Source organism: Haliotis cracherodii, unplaced genomic scaffold (genome assembly GCF_022045235.1).
Source record: "Haliotis cracherodii isolate W230 unplaced genomic scaffold, xgHalCrac1.p SCAF_5, whole genome shotgun sequence".
In the NCBI taxonomy this organism is placed as follows: domain Eukaryota; kingdom Metazoa; phylum Mollusca; class Gastropoda; order Lepetellida; family Haliotidae; genus Haliotis; species Haliotis cracherodii.
Genome location: NW_027266308.1, coordinates 6,811,896 through 6,835,113, shown reverse-complemented (window position 1 = coordinate 6,835,113; position 23,218 = coordinate 6,811,896). Strand labels below are relative to the sequence as shown.

Sequence of the window (23,218 nt, the reverse complement as noted above, 5' to 3'; positions counted from 1 at the left end):
GAGGGAGAATGTTGTGGCAACATGGTGATGTAGGCATTATAATGGAGGGAGAATGTTGTGGCAACATGGTGATGTAGGCATTATAATGGAGGGAGAATGTTGTGGCAACATGGTGATGTAGGCATTATAATGGAGGGAGAATGTTGTGGCAACATGGTGATGTAGGCATTATAATGGAGGGAGAATGTTGTGGCAATATGGTGATGTAGGCATTATAATGGAGGGAGGATGTTGTGGCAATATGGTGATGTAGGCATTATAATGGAGGGAGAATGTTGTGGCAACATGGTGATGTAGGCATTATAATGGAGGGAGAATGTTGTGGCAATATGGTGATGTAGGCATTATAATGGAGGGAGGATGTTGTGGCAATATGGTGATGTAGGCATTATAATGGAGGGAGGATGTTGTGGCAACATGGTGATGTAGGCATTATAATGGAGGGAGAATGTTGTGGCAACATGGTGATGTAGGCATTATAATGGAGGGAGAATGTTGTGGCAACATGGTGATGTAGGCATTATAATGGAGGGAGAATGTTGTGGCAACATGGTGATGTAGGCATTATAATGGAGGGAGAATGTTGTGGCAATATGGTGATGTAGGCATTATAATGGAGGGAGGATGTTGTGGCAACATGGTGATGTAGGCATTATAATGGAGGGAGAATGTTGTGGCAACATGGTGATGTAGGCATTATAATGGAGGGAGAATGTTGTGGCAACATGGTGATGTAGGCATTATAATGGAGGGAGAATGTTGTGGCAATATGGTGATGTAGGCATTATAATGGAGGGAGAATGTTGTGGCAATATGGTGATGTAGGCATTATAATGGAGGGAGAATGTTGTGGCAACATGGTGATGTAGGCATTATAATGGAGGGAGAATGTTGTGGCAACATGGTGATGTAGGCATTATAATGGAGGGAGAATGTTGTGGCAACATGGTGATGTAGGCATTATAATGGAGGGAGAATGTTGTGGCAATATGGTGATGTAGGCATTATAATGGAGGGAGGATGTTGTGGCAACATGGTGATGTAGGCATTATAATGGAGGGAGAATGTTGTGGCAACATGGTGATGTAGGCATTATAATGGAGGGAGGATGTTGTGGCAACATGGTGATGTAGGCATTATAATGGAGGGAGAATGTTGTGGCATTATGGTGATGTAGGCATTATAATGGAGGGAGAATGTTGTGGCAATATGGTGATGTAGGCATTATAATGGAGGGAGTATGTTGTGGCAACATGGTGATGTAGGCATTATGATGGAGGGAGAATGTTGTGGCATTATGGTGATGTAGGCATTACAATGGAGGGGGAATGTTGTGGCAACATGGAAATACATAGTTTGATGAAATATATATGATGTTGTCGTCACTCCAGTTTGATAATGGTGTAAGAATCTCTGACGAAATGTCGCTATATCATATGAAATAAACCACAGGTTATTATTCATAAAGTTTACTTTTTCTTATTGACTCGCCAACTTCTAGACTGCCAATAAACAGATAAACAGATAAACAGATTTGAAACCCTGATCCTTTAAGATTTAAGGTAAGATTTAGATATCTATTATCTAACATAGAACATTCCATCCCCTAAAATTCAGTAATACTGAATTCAACGTAATAAGCGCCCAGGGCGCTCTCAAAATTAGAAATAGTGGCCTCTTATTAGAATATAATTTTGGCGAGATTAAAAACGAGGTTGAAAGATATTAAATTTTGTGGTTTATGCTGACAGCCTGAAATGAAATAAAAGAAGAATCTATGTGTATTTACTATTATACACGATAGATATATTTTCGAGAATTTAATTGCCCATAATTAAGGGTGCATATAACAAACGTGTGCGTATTATGCACGAATAAATAAGTCTTGTGTACATTGATCAATCGGAAAGGGTGCTAACTGGGATTGTTCACTAGCCAATATATGAGCAAATAACGCCGTGGGCACATATTAGAGCAGGGTGCTTATGACGTCGAATACGGTACATGTAATATTCATATTTAAACTTTTTCATAAAAAAAAGCCACTGAAAAAAAGTCACTTCATCAGGAATACTAATCATGCATTGAATTATGTCTGAACAATGAACAGGTCTTAATTAAATCAAACATGAAAGTACTTACCTGAGGATCTTTAAAACCCACATATATCCTATTTAAACCAAGAATTGAAGCAATATCCATTATGAATAAATAATCTCTACAAACGACACAAAGCTGTACATCAACACATTGAAAACATCAATCTGATTTTAAATATTTCTTAACAAATAATAATATTTTGAAATTGATGCTTCCTGAGAGCACTAAGAAAGAAGAACAAAATAAATGGCATAGCAAAACTCCAACCAGTGTCGGTGAAGTGGTATACAATTAACCATGTTTCTAGACCAAATGACAAATATCTACTCCATCCAGGTGCACCCAACATAGGTATTGAGCCAATCAAATGCTAGCTGTTTGGATTTATTTACATAGACTTCTATATATTTAAGCAACTTTTACACAGTACACCAGCGTTCAAGATACCTGCCTGCCCGACCGTCCGAGACGGGTTGATTTCAACTCGGGCTGCCAGGTTTTCAAATCCCCATGCCCGACGGTCGGGTTATATTTCATAGGTGACAATATTCTAAATATTTCCCGATGATAATCATTAATTCACATGTAAAGATGAATGATAAAATGTAACCAAAAAGAAACCCTGTTAACTTATCCTGAGAAACATATGATTACAGTGGGCAGGCAGGTTTTGGTCAGGGTAGCCAGTCCTGTGGTCTGGCTGAGATATTTGGGAGTTTCATAGCCTGACTACACACTATCAAAATTGACTACATGTTGAAATTAGTCGGATAAATAGAGCAAATCATGCATGTACCATCTTGTGGTATTGATCAATGACACATATGACGTGAAGTCTCTTGTATATAGGTTGCATATACAGTTTTATACACATATATTAACACTCATTCTACCCTGAAGGCTTTACTAGGTTTTCTTTTGGGGCGCCCACCTCATGTTAGTTTATGAATTGATGTGCTTCATGCTTTCAATGGCTGTCATTATATTCAAGTGAAGTATTTCGGTGCAAAAGAAACTGCTTGAGCATACACAGTGCCACGTTTATTTGAAGGTTGTTGTCAGTGATTCCGTAATTCAGATTGACAACACGCTCAAAACATGAGTTGGACACAACCCCAGCTTTATCAATCAACCCTACCCGCGTACCCGCTGTTGCTGTCAAGAAATAGGTATAAAATGTCCGATTGGGAATAGTTTGACTGTAGCCCTGGCAGAATGTTTTTAGATACATGTATAAAACGATGTGGTCATGCATACACTGAAGTTGACTGAAGTTTTAGCTTTGTTCAAACATATTTAAGTCAGGAAGAACGTGTTCATAGTCATGAAGAAATGCGAACATCAGAGATTTAAAATTGTCGTGTAACCATGTAGTTATAATTATAGTGATTTTTTTGTCATGAAAGAATATATCACGTCACTAACCACAGGTCCGGGTAGTCCTGTGGGTACCCGGGTCCTACTCAGTGCCCACCCGACCCGGGTACTCGATTTACTCGTCCCAGCCCTAGCTCCAAATTCATTCTATTACTTACTTGTTGATAAGTAAGTAAATATTTTAAATCACTAGCCAAAATGAAATTCAGGTGAATTCACACTACGTAATACATTTACCACTGGCATGCAACTTTAGATCTACCTACTATCGTGATGAATATTATAATGTGAAACTCGTTTCCAATTTATCATGTTTATTGTAAATGCCATTTCTTCATTACAATGCAATATGCAGTATTGACTTAAATTTTTAATTCATCCCCATTTTTCTCATCAGTTTGGGTATCTATGACATAAAACTGTAGCATAATAGCTAATTTAGATATGGACGGCTTTTTTCTGTTGTATAAACTGTAGTCTGGTTAGCTGGATTATTCCTGAGTGAGGCGTTAAACAACAAACCAACCAACTGTATATTTTCTATGTCTGTGAGAATAACGCACTTTAATATGCTCTCAGTTAAACTTCTAACTGCCATTAAGAAAATCCAAATTCCACCAATAGATCACCAACATTGTATCTGACCATCTGTGGTGCTGCACCTGAAGCCATGTCTCCCTAACATATACCTGATGGAACATTCACAATTTTATATTTCTTTTCTTTGTTGATAGATTTATCAGTTTCAGTCACGTTAATTTGAAAATATGATGTGATTCGTTTTCCTTTTATTTGTTATCCATAAATTATCTCTACCTTGTCATGTTTGATATTCATATAAAAATCAAAGATGGCTCCCTCAGGTGGCCATTTTGAAATTACACTTTTGATGCGTTGAACAAACTTGTACCCCCTATTGTAACAAACATTCACACAAAACTTTCAGCCGGCTGACTTGCAACAATATCTGTAAGTTCTCATAATCTTTCAAGAAAAGGTAATGATCATCCCAATAATCATGGCAAATGTTGCCTGCAAGTTTCACCATTAGGGGGCATGGGTGGCCCAGTCGTCTAAGGCACCGCGATTCGCTGTGCAGAGTTGCGTCCCTAGGGCACGCCAGAAACCTATGATTGTGGGTTCGAATCCCGGTTCGCCCCAATTATGTTTCTAGGTGTGTCAGCAACATACTCGTGCTCGTGGGTTTCACCAAAGTGGTAAACGTCTGAGACCTGCATCACTTCAGGCTTTCCTCCCACATTCAGCTGACACGCAGTGATATAACTGGAATACTGTTAAAAGCGGCGTTAAATCCAACTCACTCACTCACTCACTCATTTAGTGTTCCGCTGACAGGAGAACATTCTATGTGGTAACAAAGGCCATATGTCTGGAGAATCATGACAGCTGATTCAAGTCAGTAATTCAATTTTGTATGCAGACTTAATCGTCATTTATATAATAGTTTGTTTAATCACAGATGTCATGAAAGTAGGACCCAGGACTTGGCAGAACAATCAGTTTTAGCTCACATTTCTTTTTTTCTCTTTTTAAAAAAAAAATATGTTTAATATTTTTTATTTAATTCAGAATATGATGCTACATTAATTTACATAGAGTAACATGACATGTAATATACTTACCGTATTCGACGTAATAAGCGCCCAGGGCGCTCTCAAAATTAGGGTACTAATTGGGATTGTTCACTAGCCAATATATTAGCAAATATCGCCGTGGGCGCTTATTACGTCGAATACGGTATTAGGTGTAGGTTACATACCTATACAGAAGACAGCAAGTTTTAGTTGGCGGTGAGGGAAAGCAACTCTGCACAGCAATCGCGGCGCCTTAGACAACTGGGAACTCTAAATGAACTGACCTGGCGTAGAATAGGTCTTCAGCACCCCATGCTTGCCATAAATGGCTAATATGCTTGTCTTAAGAGGCGACTAACAGGATCGGGTGATCAGGCTCGCTGACTTGGTTTATGCATGTCATTGATCCCAAATGCGTGGATCGATGCTCATGACATCAATCACTGGCTTGCCTGGTCCAGACTTGATTATTTACAGACCTCCGTCATATAGCTGGAATATTGCTGAGTGCGGGGTTAAACAACAAACCAACCAACCATTAAATGAGACATGTCCTTGGCCACTGAAAACCAGGGATGCTACACCAACTGTGCGATCCATTATGTATCCTGATACCTTGCTCATGATCCCATACGTATCAAATACTTGCATATGCCCTTATCTGTGGTGCGTAAGCTATCTTTTTCAAAGACAGGATGGCCAAATACCTGGCACACTGACGATTTAAAGTTGGCAGTGTTTAGTATGGAACAATGGATGAAAATGTCATTACTTGTTTTCACTGGTAATTAGTGTTACCATATTCGACGTAATAAGGGCCCTGATCTAATAAGCGCCCACGGCGATATTTGCTAATATATTGGCTAGTGAACAATCCCAATTAGCACCCCTTCCAATTGATCAATGTACACAAGACTTATTTACTCGCGTATAATACGCACTCGTGTGTTATATGCACCCATAATTATGGGTAATTAAATTCCGGAAAAATGTATCTGTCGTATATAAACATTTCAGGGTGTCAGCAAAAACCACGAAATTTATCTTTCAACTCTCTTTTTTCCACCAAAATAATATTTTAACAAGAGCCCCCTATTTCTAATTTTGAGAGCGCCCTGGGCGCTTATTACGTCAAATACAGTAAGTGTAACATTTATTAAAGAATACAGTTAAGGAAGGAATCAATACTTTTTGCTTAATGTGCAATTGTGATCAATACTTGTATCGAGAAGTAAAAAATCGTCATCCAATGCATCAGTATATCCCACTACTACAGTGAAAACATATTAATGGTTCACTATTATTATTTAAAGGATAAAGAACTGACTTCAATACTTTTGGTGTGTCTGATGTTTACGGTTCCCACACTGAGTGATTCTGTTCATTAGGCAAATAAATGAATCAACAGTAAATGAGACCAACCTTTTGTTTTTTGGGAGGGACTGTGGTCCTGTTGAGGGAAACAATTTCATTAAAATCAGACCTTGGCTCTCGCTACCGCTGAACAAAGATCTGAGGACATCCCATTAGGAGTGAGTGAGTGAGTGAGTTGGGTTTAACGCCGCTTTTAACAGTATTCCAGTTATATCACGGCGTGTCAGCTTAATGTGGGAGGAAAGCCCGAAGTGATGCAGGTCTTAGACGTTTACCACTTCGGTGAAACCCACGAGCACGGGTATGGTGCTGACACATCCCATTAGGGGTCACGTTAGAACGACCTTTCATCCGACCAATCAGAGCGTCGCTTACCAGATCATGAAAGTGACAGTCAGAATGTGATTTCTAATCATACAACCTCGAAACCTTTAACACAGGGTATTCCGAACGATAGTTACAGGTTTATGGACTGAATCAATACAATCTGGACCATCTATTAGCCATTCCAGAATGTTCTTTTGTTTAGGTTTTAAATTTGTAATCGAGAATTTGTCAAAATATGTTTCGAAGGTAGTCGCCAATTTGAAATAAGTGCTGTAAAGCATGAGAAAGCTGCCTTCTGATTGGTCATTCTATTGGTCATTCTATTGGTCCGTCAAAGTTCACGTAAGGTCAGTCTGATGTGACCCATAATGGGATGTCCTCAGATCTTTGTTTAGCGGTAGCAAGAACTAAGGTCTGATTTTAATGAGATTGATCGAAGAAATAAACTGTTCCAGTAAAAGCTTGAAAATTAATAATTATGCCTCAGATTGTTAAAAAGAAGAAGAAATTGTCAGCCACAAAAAATACATTATCTGAAAGTGGGCGTGGCCTAATCAGTTAAGTTGCATGTATATAATCCCACTACAATGACCACCCCAAGTCTATTTAGAATATAAAATTGGTAGTGGAGCTGGTCAGAATCACAAAAAAACACTCCTGATAATTTCTAATATATATATTTATGATAACAGGCTAGCAATTTTTGGCATATAGCTGATTTCGCTTCTTTGGTGGCCGTCTTTAAAGAGTCATCAGAGAGATGACATATCCCCTGGCAACTGTCTGTAAAGTAACCACAAGTAAATGTGCAATTCTGTATGTAATGAGTCAAGAGTTGAATGTTCTTGAAGAAGCATACATTTTTTACCCACATACATTTTTTACCCAAGGTCGCATCCATGTGAAATGGAAAGTAAAACAAGTGTGTTTCTCTGGTTTTTTTTATGCAAACAAATGACAAATTACAAGAAACAATAACTAAACAAGTGTACAGTTGACAAAGTCATCTATATCCCCCGCCCATTTTAACACGTTATGGTCCCAAACCAGGTAACTGACCCAACATTTCTCTTAGCCCATGTCAAAATAGCTGCAATGGAAATTCTAAAATAAACATTTCTAAAACTCCTGAATATCAAATGGCACCAGTTCAGTATGTGCTTTATATATATAGACATGCAATGTTTGGCAAGGAAATATTTAACAGTTTATTTGTTATACTCCATAAGTGAACCCACCCTATATTAAAACTTAAATCCAACTTGTTGCCATGGAAACGTAAAAAATAAAATTTTATAAAATTCCTAAATAGCACTATGCACTCGTGTGTAAATGTTATATGCACACTTAATTATGGGCAATTCAATTCTGGAAATGTATATCTGTTGTACATAAACATTTCAGGCAGTCAGCATAAACCACGAAATTTATCTATCAACTCTGTTTTTTCACCAAAATAATATTCTTATAAGAGCCCCCATTTCTAATTTTGAGAGTGCCCTGGGTGCATATTACGTTGAATAGGGTAGCTAGTTCATAATATCCTTCAAAGAATCAACACAAAATTGTCGAAATTATTGGAATACTTGTGGCAGCTACCAGCCCTTGAGTTTGTAAGATCAACAATGGAGGACAGGTTGACCCATCCTACCCATGCTTCATCGGGAGAACCGCAACTTTAGTTCACAGCCCCTCCTCTCTACAGTCATCCTTAGGAGGGTCAAAATCCCTCACAATAAACATCCATAACACAAAGACATAAACAAGGTTCCGCCCTTCCCAATATTTCTTTGCTACTGATACACTCATCATATTGAAATCAAGGTGTATGTCAAATTCTTCTCATACAGGTTTGACATAAGAGAACTGACTCACTGATATGACGAGTATGCCTATATATGGCTGTAATGAATGTCACAATCAGGATACAGGATATACACTCACCGTAAAAAACCCGGGAACCATAAAATTGTCTGTTTGTTGTTTATTTGTTGTTTAATGCCCGACTCAGCAATATTCCAGCTATATGACGGCGGTCTGCAAATAATTGAGTCTGGACCAGACAATCCTGTGATTGATGTCATGAGCATTGATCCAAGAATTTGGGATCGATTACATGCATCAAAACCAAGTCAGCGAGTCTGACCACCCTATCCCGTTAGTCGCCTTTTACGACAAGCATAGTCGCCTTTTACGGCAAGCATGGGTTGCTGAAGACCTAAACTTTACACACTAATTCTTCACGAGACAAATGGTGCATCTCGAGTCAATGGATCTATTCATGAGCGTCAGTCACGCAATAAACCAGTATGTTTGCTTGTGCATCGAACCAATCAAATATTTCTTAAATATGAGTAATCCTGCATTCATATGTTAAATAAGGCTGTTATGAATATGCAGTCATGCGTATTTACATACCCTGTACCTAAAAATATCCATAAGAACTTATTATATGCATAGATTTCTTAAACAAGAGTCATCCGAAGATGACATATCCCCCCGACGTGGCATGTCAGTAAACTGTGTGTACCTTCAAATGTATTTAGTTTGGCAAGGAAATCTTTTTCCTTTAAGCCAAAACCAGAAATATGATGAAGGTTTTTAAATATTGGTTCATGAAGCTCACTTTCTGATGATCTCATGAAATTGTAATAACAATAACTTCGTAGATTCGCATATGAATAGCTCTGTAGTAGCCTCATGACACAAAGGCATAAAGAGAATGTACAAGGGATTGATAAAAAAACAAACCTCAACATCTTGTTTCATTATACGTCAAGGGCTACAAATTAATAAGATTAAAATCTGTAAATAACAAACTGCACTACTAGTGAACATGATTGATATATGCATAAAGTTTGGTGAATCTCTGTCGCATGGTTTAGAAGATATGCTCCAGACGAGGACATTACCCTAAGTTCATCAATTTTCAATTTAGATTGAAAAAAGAAAAAAAAAGAAGAAAAAATCTGTTAATAGCAAAGGCACCACAACATAACCTGCTTGATAGGTGTAAAAACTTTTGAGAAGCTAAGTTGATTGGTTCAGGAGATATGGTCCAGACAAGAGCACTACCCTCAAATTTCCTAAGTTCATCATATTTCCATGGAAACGGCAAAAATATAAAATTCTAAAAATCTCTAAATAGCAAAAGGCACTTCTACTGAGCCTGATTGTTAAGTGTACCAAGTTTTGCAAAGCTAGGTTGTACGGTTTAGAAAATATGCTCTGGACAAGAGCAGTACCCTCAAATTTCCTAAGTTCATAATATTTCCATGGAAACAACAAAAATATAAAATTTAAAAAATCTCTAAAATGCAAAAGGCACTCCTACTGAGCCTGATTGTTAAGTGTACCAAGTTTTCGGAAGCTAGGTTGTACGGTTTAGGAAATATGCTCCGAACAAACAATGATTACAGACGGACAGACGGACCGGCAGACAGACGGACAGACTGATGGCTATATCCCCCCGTCTTTATATGTCGGGGGGATAAAAAGACAACACTGTTATGGATTTAATTTGACAGTAATGTAGTCACTGGTTTTGTCGCATTTGAGCAGATACTAGTACCTGGATAAGTGCAGTATATAAATGTGTGATGTAATCATAATTAACACTGTCAACATGGACAAACCATGTCAAATAATATATTTTTCTATTGTGTCACTGAATATAATAAATAATACATAAATTGCGGACTTGATATTGTGTTTGTGAATCTATATTCATATTTATTACCTTATATTTGTGATACGTATCGTATTCGCCTTGTAGTGTATTCGTTGCAGCCCTAATGTTAACTAACATGTATGGTATTCGAGATTCTTTTGTCAGCGAGTATAGTACATTGACATGCTTCTACCTGTGTTACATCTCAAGGGGGACAGAGAGAGAGTTACACTGACACTAATACATCCTGTTGACTACATTCTTACAACCTTTCTGTGTTCCTCTGCCTGAAGTCCGCCGTGTAGCTGATTATACCTTAAATTGAATTAAGAGCCACTAATACTATCATGACCCATCTTCCCTAGGCAAGAGACTTAACTGACTGTAAAAGTCCAGTTTCCACCTTGCAAAACTAGGTTGGAATTCCTGGGCTCGATCGTAGCGTCACTAGTGGTTATTATGAGTTATTATGAGTTATGTCCCTTGTAAGCCTCTCCTATAGACCAATCCGATTCCATCACTTGCATTTGTTTCAAACAAAATCAGTCAAGAAGCTCTGATCGATAATCAAGATCTATATTGTGATAAAACGGGTCTTACATCGCGAAGTTCATCACATTATGCGAACACCTTGATAAAAAAACATGAAAAGATAAGGAAAAGATCTGTTGACAACTAGTTGGCGGTGCACATGCTTTGACAAATCCTGCAATCGACCGAAATCTGCATAACAATTTACAAACCGGATTTCGAATTTGTTGTGCGATTTTTATTGGACTATGCATAGACTAGTTAGTCCAGCCAAAATGTAACTCTATAATACCAGCCTAGTTCGGCAAGGGTGGGAACTGGACTTTTATAGAGGCTTCTTAGAGGGTTAATACAATTATTTAATTGATTTATTTCCAAACAGTTTACCTTGAATATGTTGAAGGTAGAATTGTTACAATACTTTATGACTGAGAGACATCAGATTTAGAATATACAAAGCATATATTTAGCATTGATTCCATTACTTAATGTGAAAATGTGTGAAAAGGTCTTTCATCCCAATTGCAGTATAAATCAAAATATATTATTTTAATTGACCATTTCCATAACCAATACTAGTATATTTCTACACTAGGCCTGTCAAATTTAATTACCATATTTGACGTAATAAGCGCCCAGGGCGCTCTTAAAATTAAAAATAGGGGGGTTCTTCTTCGAATATTATTTTGGTGAAAAAAAACCAGACTTGAAAGATGAATTTTGTGGTTTATGTTGACAGCCTGAAATATTTATATATATTTTTCCAGAATATAATTGCCCATAATTAAGAGTGCATAACACACGAGTGCGTATTATACACGAATAAATAAGTCTTGTGTACATTGATCAATCAGAAGGGATGCTAATTGGGATTGTTCACTAGTCAATATATTAGCAAATATCCCTGTGGGCGCTTATTACGTCGAATACAGTACTTGTTTATAAGAAAAATGCTGTCCGTTTGCTTTGCTGGAGTGAGCTGGAGAAAACAAACATAGTCAAAAAGTCATTGGAGCAGTTAATTTTGAAGTAAAAGGTTACTAGGCCAGCATGACATTTTGTAATTTTGGAGGAAAATGGCTTAAATGTGACAGGTGGATCTGAAGAACGCACAATCAAATTAGTCAGGACTTAGTCATACATTTGAAAAAAGTGATATTTTTGGTTCATATTTGTTGAGATATATTATTTCTGACATAATTACATCTGGCAGAGAATATCATAACTGATAGTTAAAGATGTTAAAATTAAAAAAACATAATGAAAAAATATTGTAGCAGTGGTCTGGTGTTTGTGTGGCTGTATAACTTATCTGAGTTAATCCGTATGTTCAGCTGAATAACTGGCTGCACATCAACCCTAATCCCTTACTGTTTGTCAATCCAGACACACTGAGTGGAACAGTCTCCTTCACAACCTATCAGCTGGCCCCTAGTGACCCCAGGCTTCAGATTTCATTGGGTCACCTTGACCTCCAGTCAGTGTTCATAGCTGGAGTACCACTGGTACAGAAGCTCACCTTTAGGAGATGGTATAGAGGTCAGGTCAAATTTGCGTTCAAGATTATGAGCACACTAATACTATCATGACTTTGTGTGAAGTTTATTGCTTCTTAGAGGGTTAATAAAGTTATTCAATTTATTTTTTCCCATACAGATTACTTTAAATATGTTGAAGATAGAAATGTTACAATACTTTATATGAATAAAAGACTTCAGATTTAGAATACACAAATAATGTGAAATTGAGTAAAAAGGTCTTTCATCGGACCCCAGGCTTCAGATTTCATCAGGTCACTGAGAGAGAAAGAGAGAAAGAGAGAGAAAGAGAGAGAGAGAGAGAGAGAGGAGGGAGAAAAGGAGAGAGAGGGAGGGAGAGAGAGAGAGAGAGAGAAAGAGAGAGAAAGAGAATGACAGAGAGAATGAGAGGAGAGAGAGAGAGTGAGAATGCGAAAAAGATTGAGAGTGAGAGAGAGAGAATGAGAGAAAGAGGGAGAGAGAGAGAAGAGGGAGAAAAAGGAGAGAGAGGGAGAGAGAGAGAGAAAGAGAGAGAGAGGAGAATGACAGAGAGAATGAGAGGAGAGAGAGAGAGTGAGAATGCGAAAAAGATTGAGAGTGAGAGAGAGGAGGGAGAAAAAGGAAAGAGAGTGAGAGAGAATGAGAGAAAGAGGGAGAGAGAGAGAGGAGGGAGAAAAAGGAAAGAGTGAGAGAGAGAGAATGAGAGAGAGAGAGAGAGAGAGAGAGAGAGAGAGAGAGAGAGAGAGAAGGAGAATGACAGAGAGAATGAGAGGAGAGAGAAAGTGAGAATGCGAAAAAGATTGAGAGTGAGAGAGAGGAGGGAGAAAAAGGAAAGAGAGTGAGAGAGAATGAGAGAAAGAGAGAGAGAGAGAGAGAGAGAGAGAGAGAGAGAGAGAGAGAGAGAGAGAGAGAGAGAGAGGAGGAGGGAGAAAAAGGAGAGAGAGGGAGAATAACAGAGAGAATATCACAATATCATTGCTTCTGAATTATTATTTTTTTATTATGCAATATATCATAATACGCATCAAAATTCGGCCTTGTGCACTGCAAAATATTGTGATCCACTTTCAGCCTGCAATACCCATCCCTGGTGTGTGCATGTGTGTTTGTGTGTGTGCATAATGTGCATGTGTGTTTTGTTTGTTTGTGTGTTTGTAGTTGTTTGTATGTGTGTTTGAAAACAACCTAAATAGTTTTGAGTTCGAAAATACAGTGACCGCCTTCCCCAATATGAATCACCAATAATGCAGTTTTGACATTGTACCTTTTACTTTTCTAATCTATCAAAGTCTTCTCCAGACAACCCAGTGATTGACATCATGAGCATCAACCCATGCATAGGGAATACGATGACATGCATCAACCAAGTCAGCGAGCCTGACCCCAATCCCATTAGTCTCCTCTTACAAGCAGTAGTCAGACACATTCTAGCATCCATGAACATGATCTAGCTCATAAATGATTGTTTACTTGTTTGGATTTCTGTTCCTGGATATATTTTAGTTATTTTTCTCATACACTGTCATCACAAATAACTGTATACCAAAGTTAAAAGAGACGATCACTCGGATGGCCAATTCTCATTTTCCGTGGCTGATCTCTAGCCGAATGAATCACTAAGCCAGGCCTTCTAATAGACTTTCGAAATTTAACTACGGTACTCATAGTCTGATAGGCTCATTCTTCTATCTCTTCTTATGATAATCTTTGTCATACAGGCATCAGTCGAGGCCACATCAACCGATGTCGATATCTCAACACACCTTGTACTCTATGCTACCAACTACCATAGACCCATGAAGATGGTCTTCAGCATCCCATATGCTTGCCGTAAAAGGCGACTATGCTTGTCGTAAGAGGCGACTAATGGGATCGGCTGGTCAGACTCGCTGACTTGATGGATGAATGTCATCGTATCCCAATTGTGTTCATGAAGCATGTCATCACATGGTTTTACATGGCGCGTAATTCATGTGTATTTGATGCAATAATTTCCTGAAATACTCACAATATGAGTCATAACTGATACAATAAATTCGCGAAGCAAAAATAAATTCAGACTGAGTATTTAATTTATCGTCAAGTCAGAACTCTTCAGTCTAACTGTTTGATTTGCATTCTAGAATCCTAGAAATTGGCATTTCTTCTATGCTCTTCATCTTGAGAATCAGTTTCGTTAGAGTTTAGCATGACCACGCTCTAGTCTCTGAAAAGAACTAATTTTTACAGAAAAAAAAGTTGTTAAATTACCGGTATAGTTATTAAATATAATAACAAGGAGCCCAGAGACTCTACATTTTAAGATACTGTAGTAATCTAGACATGCCAAACATTATAGACTTGCAAGGGCTGTATTGGATATATTTGTTTCAGGATCTGTATGACAGCCCAGCATGCACCCTATTACACATCCTAATCATATAGTCAATGACTTTTGTCTTAGGACCGCCTCCGTGGTCTAGTGGTAGAGCATCCGTCTGGAGAGCGGAAGGTCCGGGGTTCGATCCCCGGCCGCGTCATACAAAAGACGTTAAAAGATGGTACTTGTTCTTACCCTGTCTGGCGCTCGGCATTAAGGGGCTAAAACAAGGACTGGTCGGCTCGGAGTCAGTATACTGTGTCTGAGTGGGGTATTCATGTTAAACTGCGGCATGGTATCTCAGTGAGCTAGTACTATAAATCGGCATCAGTCCGGACTAGTACAAGCAGCCACACAAACACACACATGTACATGCACGTCGCTATATAAGTGCAATAACCTTGGCCTCCTTTAGTCTGAGCCTGAGGGTTTTATTAACTGAGCTAACTAGACTAAAATAATTTGTGTTGTTGCCAGCTTTGATCTTGTGAGAGGACACTGTACTTGATTGACACAATAGCTTGATTCCTTTTGTCCTTGACTAATGGAAGCTATGCTAACTGTAAACAAAGGCACAGTTTGATATCAATATGTGCACTGCAACTTGTGGCAATTTTTGACAATGTATTGTTGCATCAATAGACAACAGCTGCCATTTCTAAACAAATTTAAAATAAGCTTGAAATGCTCATTTCCCCCGTCAATATCACATGTCCGATTGTGTGCAATGCATTAGCTCCTGTGAACTATGTTCACTGGGCCTTTTTGTAAATGGCCTAATTGCAGCACGAAGAAAAGTTATTACTGGACTTGTTTTGCCATCTGCATTTTATACTAGAATATGTAACTGTATTTGTAATGAGTAAGGATGAGACATATCTATATGACAAACAACTTCTTCATTACAATTAGGATCGATGGTTTCGGTGTAGGTCCTAACACCGTTATCAAGCAAGTGAAGTGCAGAGTATGGTTGACAAGAATATATACAGGATAGGAGGCAGTGATCATGCAGTTCAGTAGGTTTAAGATCAGTTACGCTCTTGTATTTGTTATGTTCCTCACGTTCGTCCCTTTTACAAAGGTCACCATCTTCCTGATGCAAGGGCGTTAACTGACTATAAACATGATAAAAGTCCAGTTTCCACCCTTGCCGAAGTGGGCTGGAATTCAGGAGTTACACTTTGGCTGGACTAACAAGTCTATGCATAGTCCAATCCAAATCGTGTAACGAACTAGACATCCAGTTTTTAAGCAGACATGGATTTCAACATGCAGGATTTGCAAAGCACGTGTATCGCCAACTGGGCATCAACAGATATTTTTCAAATGTTTTCATGTTTTAATTTAAGGTGCTCAAGTGATTTTATGCAATTCCCGGCATAAGACCTGTTTTATTACAATATAGATCTTGATTAAGGATCAGATTGTCTTCACTGGGCGCCGCTATTTTGTTTGTAGCAAATACAAGTCATATGAAAGATGAGAATCTGATTGGGCAATAGGAGGGACAAAGAAGGGACATAACTCATAATAGCCACTTATGGCACTACAATCAAGCCTGGAAACTGAACTGAACTTTTACAGTCAGTTGACGACCTTGCCTCGGGAAGACGAAAGGTCATAGACGCCTGCTTAGTTTATTGACCATCTTCCCGAGGCAAGAGAGTAAACTGACTTTAAAAGTCCAGTTTCCACTTGCCGAACTTGGCTGATATTATGGAGTTACATTTTGGCTGGACTAACGAGTCTATGCATGTATCTCCAATCAAATCGCGCACCGAAATCAAAATCCGGTTTGTAAACTGTCAAGCAGATTTTGATCAATTGCAGGATTTGCAAAGCATGTGCACTGTCAACTTGTTGTCAGCAGATATTTTCCAAATCTTTTCATGTTTTTAATCAAGGTGCTCATGTGATTTGATGCATTTCGCGATGTAAGACCCGTTTTATCACAATATAAATCTTGATTATCAATCAGATCGTCTTGACTGGGCGCCACCATTTTGTGTGAAGCAAACGCAAGTGATATGAGAGGTTGAATCTGATTGGTCATTAGGAGAGGCTTAGAAGGGACATAACTGGTAATAGCCACTGTTGACGCTATGATCGAGCCCAGTAATTCCAGCCTTGTTCTGCAAGGCTGGAAACTGGACTTTTAAAGTCAGTTAACTCCCTTGCCTCGGGAAGATGTTTATTGACGTGTCAGAGTGAAACAATTTGCTCAGTTGACTCAAGTTTTTGTGGATATATACGGTACAAGTCAATGGTATCATGTTTTATCCACAACAATAGATTTTACTGATATGCAATTTGTTCCAAATGAAGCTCAGAAATTACCAATGAACCTCATTCCTTTCATACCTGTTATTGATGAAAATGTCATGATAATACACATGAAAGAAAAAAAAGCACCCTGGAAATAATTAATACTGAAATATTCCCATTCACAACAACTGCAAATTTTGTGATGAATATGTCAAGAATGGTGTTCTGTCAACATGTTTTTTTTTCAAATTCAGTGTCTGTACACCGTTGAAGCATTATCTGTGAACATGGCATAAAGATGGTCAGAGGCGCAAAGATGGCGTATTATTAGTATGCAATCAACAGGTATGAAATACAAAATAATAGGACATCAACCGATCTCATTAAAATCAGATCTTAGTTCTCTCTATCACTAAACAAAGATCTGAGGACATCCTGTTACGGGTCACGTCAGGCTGACCTTGCGTGAACTTTGACCGACCAATGTAATGACCAATCAGAAGGCAGCTTTCTCTTGCTTTACGGCACTAATTTCAAATTGGCGACTACGCTTCAAAACATACTTTGAAAAAATCTCAATTAAAAATTTGAAACTTGAACAAAAGAACATTCTGGAATGGCTAATAGATGGTCTAGATTGTATGGATTCAGTCGTTAAACCAGTAAATATTGTTTGGAATACTGTGTGTTCAAGTTTTCGAGGTTGCATGATCAGAAATCACATTCCAACTGTCACTTTCATGATCTGGTAAGCGACGCTCTGATTGGTCGGACTCTTCACCTCCATGCCTATTTTTGCAAAAATACACTGTGTCTCTTGAGTTTTTGTAAGAACCATGATAAAACTCTAAAAAATATACAGGGGTGCATACCAATTATGGTGCTAGTTTTTGTAAGAACCATGATAAAACTCTAAAAAATATACAGGGGTGCATACCAATTACTAGAGAGTAAAAGTCAGTGGTTACAACATCTACAATGGAGATTGGGGTCAGTGGTTACAACATCCACAATAGAGATTGGGGTCAGTGATTACAACATCCACAATAGAAATTGGAGTCAGTGATTGCAACATCCACAATAGAGATTGGGGTCAGTGATTACAACATCTACAATAGAGATTGGGGTCAGTGATTACAACATCTACAATAGAGATTGGAGTCAGTGATTACAACATCTACAATAGAGATTGGGGTCAGTGAATACAACATCTACAATGGAGATTGGGGTCAGTGGTTACAACATCTACAATAGAGATTGGGGTCAGTGGTTACAACATCCACAATAGAGACTGGGGTCAGTGATTACAACATCCACAATAGAGATTGGAGTCAGTGATTACAACATCTACAATAGAGATTGGGGTCAGTGGTTACAACATCCACAATAGAGACTGGGGTCAGTGATTACAACATCCACAATAGAAATTGGGGTCAGTGGTTACAACATCCACAATAGAGATTGGAGTCAGTGGTTACAACATCCACAATAGAAATTGGGGTCAGTGGTTACAACATCCACAATAGAAATTGGGGTCAGTGGTTACAACATCTACAATAGAGATTGGAGTCAGTGATTACAACATCCACAATAGAAATTGGGGTCAGTGGTTACAACATCCACAATAGAGATTGGAGTCAGTGGTTACAACATCCACAATAGAGATTGGGGTCAGTGGTTACAACATCCACAATAGAGATTGGAGTCAGTGATTACAACATCTACAATAGAGACTGGGGTCAGTGATTACAATATCCACAATAGAGATTGGAGTCAGTGATTACAACATCTACAATAGAGATTGGGGTCAGTGATTACAACATCTACAATAGAGATTGGAGTCAGTGGTTACAACATCCACAATAGAGATTGGGGTCAGTGATTACAACATCTACAATAGAGATTGGGGTCAGTGATTACAACATCTACAATAGAGATTGGGGTCAGTGATTACAACATCCACAATAGAGATTGGGGTCAGTGGTTACAACATCTACAATAGAGATTGGAGTCAGTGATTACAACATCCACAATAGAGACTGGGGTCAGTGATTACAACATCTACAATAAAGACTGGAGTCAGTGGTTACAACATCCACAATAGAGACTGGGGTCAGTGATTACAACATCTACAATAGAGATTGGGGCCAGTGGTTACAACATCCACAATAGAGACTGGGGTCAGTGATTACAACATCCACAATAGAGATTGGAGTCAGTGATTACAACATCCACAATAGAGATTGGAGTCAGTGATTGCAACATCCACAATAGAGATTGGGGTCAGTGATTACAACATCCACAATAGAGATTGGGGTCAGTGATTGCAACATCCACAATAGAGATTGGGGTCAGTGATTACAACATCTACAATAGAGATTGGGGTCAGTGATTACAACATCCACAATAGAGATTGGGGTCAGTGATTACAACATCCACAATAGAGATTGGGGTCAGTGATTACAACATCTACAATAGAGACTGGAGTCAGTGGTTACAACATCTACAATAGAGATTGGGGTCAGTGGTTACAACATCCACAATAGAGATTGGGGTCAGTGGTTACAACATCCACAATAGAGATTGGAGTCAGTGATTACAACATCTACAATAGAGATTGGAGTCAGTGATTGCAACATCCACAATAGAGATTGGAGTCAGTGATTGCAACATCTACAATAGAGATTGGAGTCAGTGATTGCAACATCCACAATAGAGATTGGAGTCAGTGATTGCAACATCCACAATAGAGATTGGGGTCAGTGATTACAACATCCACAATAGAGATTGGAGTCAGTGATTGCAACATCCACAATAGAGATTGGAGTCAGTGATTGCAACATCCACAATAGAGATTGGGGTCAGTGGTTACAACATCTACAATAGAGATTGGAGTCAGTGATTGCAACATCCACAATAGAGATTGGAGTCAGTGATTGCAACATCCACAATAGAGATTGGGGTCAGTGGTTACAACATCTACAATAGAGATTGGAGTCAGTGGTTACAACATCCACAATAGAGATTGGGGTCAGTGATTACAATATCCACAATAGAGATTGGGGTCAGTGGTTACAACATCCACAATAGAGATTGGAGTCAGTGATTACAACATCCACAATAGAAATTGGGGTCAGTGATTGCAACATCCACAATAGAGATTGGAGTCAGTGATTGCAACATCCACAATAGAGATTGGGGTCAGTGATTACAACATCCACAATAGAGATTGGGTAATGTGGTTATCTACACTTACTGATATTGGGGTCAGTTGTAAATGACATTTACATCGACTGCGGCCACTACTTAACACCATCGAACACATGCTGTTTTGCTCCACACATTCTAGAACATTTTCAATTAACCATCAATCACACTTACCAACAATCTCCTATATCATTATCAGTTCAATAAGTAAAATTAGGAAATCTTGGAAAACAATCAGATCATGTTCCGGAGTATGAACGATCCTGAAACCCTGTAGCTTGTTAACTTCGGCAAAGTAAACTTCAGCAATTTAAAAGTAAACTTCAGCAAAAGTAAACTTCCTGTATTGAAGGCAGGAAGCTATATTTCAGTGATATTTTAGAGAAGTAAACTTCAGAAATTTAGAGGTAAACTTCAGCAAAGTAAACTTCCTGTATTGAAGGCAGGTAGTATATTTCAGTGATATTTTAGAGAAGTAAACTTCAGCAATTTAAAAGTAAACCACAGCAAAGTAAACTTCCTGTATTGAGGGCAGGAAGCTATATTTCAGTGATATTTTAGAGAAGTAAACTTCAGCAATTTAGAGGCAAACTTCAGCAAAGTAAACTTCCTGTATTGAAGGCAGGTAGCTATATTTCAGTGATATTTTAGAGAAGTAAACTTCAGCAATTTAGAGGTAAACTTCAGCAAAGTAAACTTCCTGTATTGAGGGCAGGTAGCTATATTTCAGTGATATTTTAGAGAAGTAAACTTCAGCAATTTAGAGGTAAACTTCAGAGAAGTAAACTTCCTGTATTGAAGGCAGGTAGTATATTTCAGTGATATTTTAGAGAAAGATTCATGTCACAACATTCACTGCCAGATCATTCACTCATCATTCATCCATGAAACCATCTCGTACATGAAATGATCTCAGTAAACATTCAACCGTGAAATGTCAATTGAAAGATTATAGAGCTTCCCACTTCTCAACGAAATCTGAAATCTAAATCTTAAAGAACACAAAAGGATAAAACACAAAAAATTCCACCTTCCACTCATTCCTGCACAACTGAACAAGTCTATGTTCAATTAACCGAAAACGATAAAAGCAGTTGCTGCTGCGGCGGCCATGTTGGAAATGCATCTTACTGTGGTGCTGTTTATTGACACACTGTTGTAATAGTAAACAAATAGTAAACAAATAATAAACAGCATTGTTTCAAACTAAAATCATTGTTGCATGCTCATGGACAATTGAGTGAGTGAGTTGGGTTTAATGCCGCTTTTAACAGTAATCCAGACTTACATGCGGCGTGTCACCTTTATGTGGGAGGAAAGCCCGAAGTGATGCGGGTCTCAGACGTTTACCACTTCGGTGAAACCCACGAGCACGGGTATGGTGCTGACAAACCTAGAAACATAATCGGGCCGAACCGGGATTCGAACCCATGATCATAGGTTTCTGGCGTGCCCAAGGGACGCAAACCTGCACAGCGAATTGCAGCGCCTTAGATGACTGGCCCACCCGTGCCCCAAACAGTCTAGGAAAGAGTTGCCAGACGTGTTTGCAAAAACTCAAGGGTGTATTGGGGTATAAAGGGTTTCATAGAGGTAAACCGTAGCATATTGTATTGGCAAATTCGTATTGCAGTATACATGTAAACAGGTAATATCACACCTAGTAAATTGAATTTTAGAGGAAAGCAAGCAGTGGACGTTCAAACCCATGATTAGTGAATCCTGGCATGACTAAGGGAGGCAACTCTTAACTGTGAAATGTGCTCCAAACAAATGGAACATCCAAAACAGATGAGTAGTGCCAAAAGGTATTTCAAAATGGCTGAAATGGTGGAAAGTTAAAATTGGATCAATATAATTTATCACCCTCACACTAAATATTATTCCTTGGCTGATTGGTGAGTCATGGGTTTCAAATTACAGTCATCAGTGAACTGTCTATCTAAGTGCAATGAAAGTACACAACCTACATATGTTTTGAGTTGCAAAAAGTCAGAATCTACTACTTCCTTTACTTGCGTAGTGCCGTGAAAATGTCATATACTTGACATACGGTAAATAATTACTTGCTGACTTTTCATGATGATTAATATGATTCAACTAAAATAATATGAATGTAAAGCTTGAAACGAATAATGGATTTTTCTCATTATATCATCATCATTTACCGTATTTGATGTAATAAGCGCCCAGTGAGCTCTCAAAATTAGAAATAGGGGGCTCTTATAAGAATATTATTTTGGTGGAAAAAAACAGAATTGAAAGATAAATGTCATGGTTTATGCTGACAGCCTGAAATATTTATATACGACAGATATATTTTTCCAGAATTTAATTGCCCATAATTAAGGGTGCATATAACACACGAGTGCTAATTATACGCGAGTAAATAAGTCCTGTGTACATTGATCAATCGGAATGGGTGCTAATTGGGATTGTTCACTGGCCAATATATTAGCAAATATGGCCGTGGGCGCTTATTAGAGCGGGGCGCTTATTACGTCGAATACGGTATCTTGTAAAATCAGGATTAATTTAGTTTACAAGTGGACTTACATCTGGAAGATAGATAAAGAGATAAAGATCAAATTAATAAGACGAGGTACAATTTCCACAGCATGGGGGTTTGAGCAGGTGTAATTGATTGTGTTATCTGGCAATTTATAACGTCCATATGAAGCAGATTGTAAGCTGAGGCATTAGACCACACCCCAACCCCTCTCAACCTCTGTATTCAGCATGTTCTTATCAGGATCATCAAATATTATATATACAACTGCTCGCTCAATCTTGCCTAGCCACATCAGATACCCCCACCCCCCACCCCCTCTCAACCTCTGTATTCAGCATGTTCTTATCAGGATCATCAAATATGATATATACAACTGCTCAC

The 23,218-nt window shown here is 38.4% G+C and overlaps 1 protein-coding gene across 4 annotated transcripts in view; it reads right to left on the bottom strand.

Moving 5' to 3' along the window:
- Positions 1–23,218, bottom strand: part of LOC139442323 (UTP--glucose-1-phosphate uridylyltransferase-like) — a 105,670-nt gene that overhangs the window by 51,088 nt on the left and 31,364 nt on the right. Inside the window, exon 1 of one of the 4 annotated variants that reach the window (XM_071223114.1) lies at positions 2,143–2,350. The exons of the other annotated variants lie outside the window; for them this stretch is intronic. Coding sequence (XP_071079215.1) covers positions 2,143–2,202 — 60 coding nt within the window. The 5' untranslated portion in view covers positions 2,203–2,350. Of the gene's footprint in view, positions 1–2,142; positions 2,351–23,218 lie in introns of those variants that run through there. 4 annotated transcript variants of the gene reach the window in all.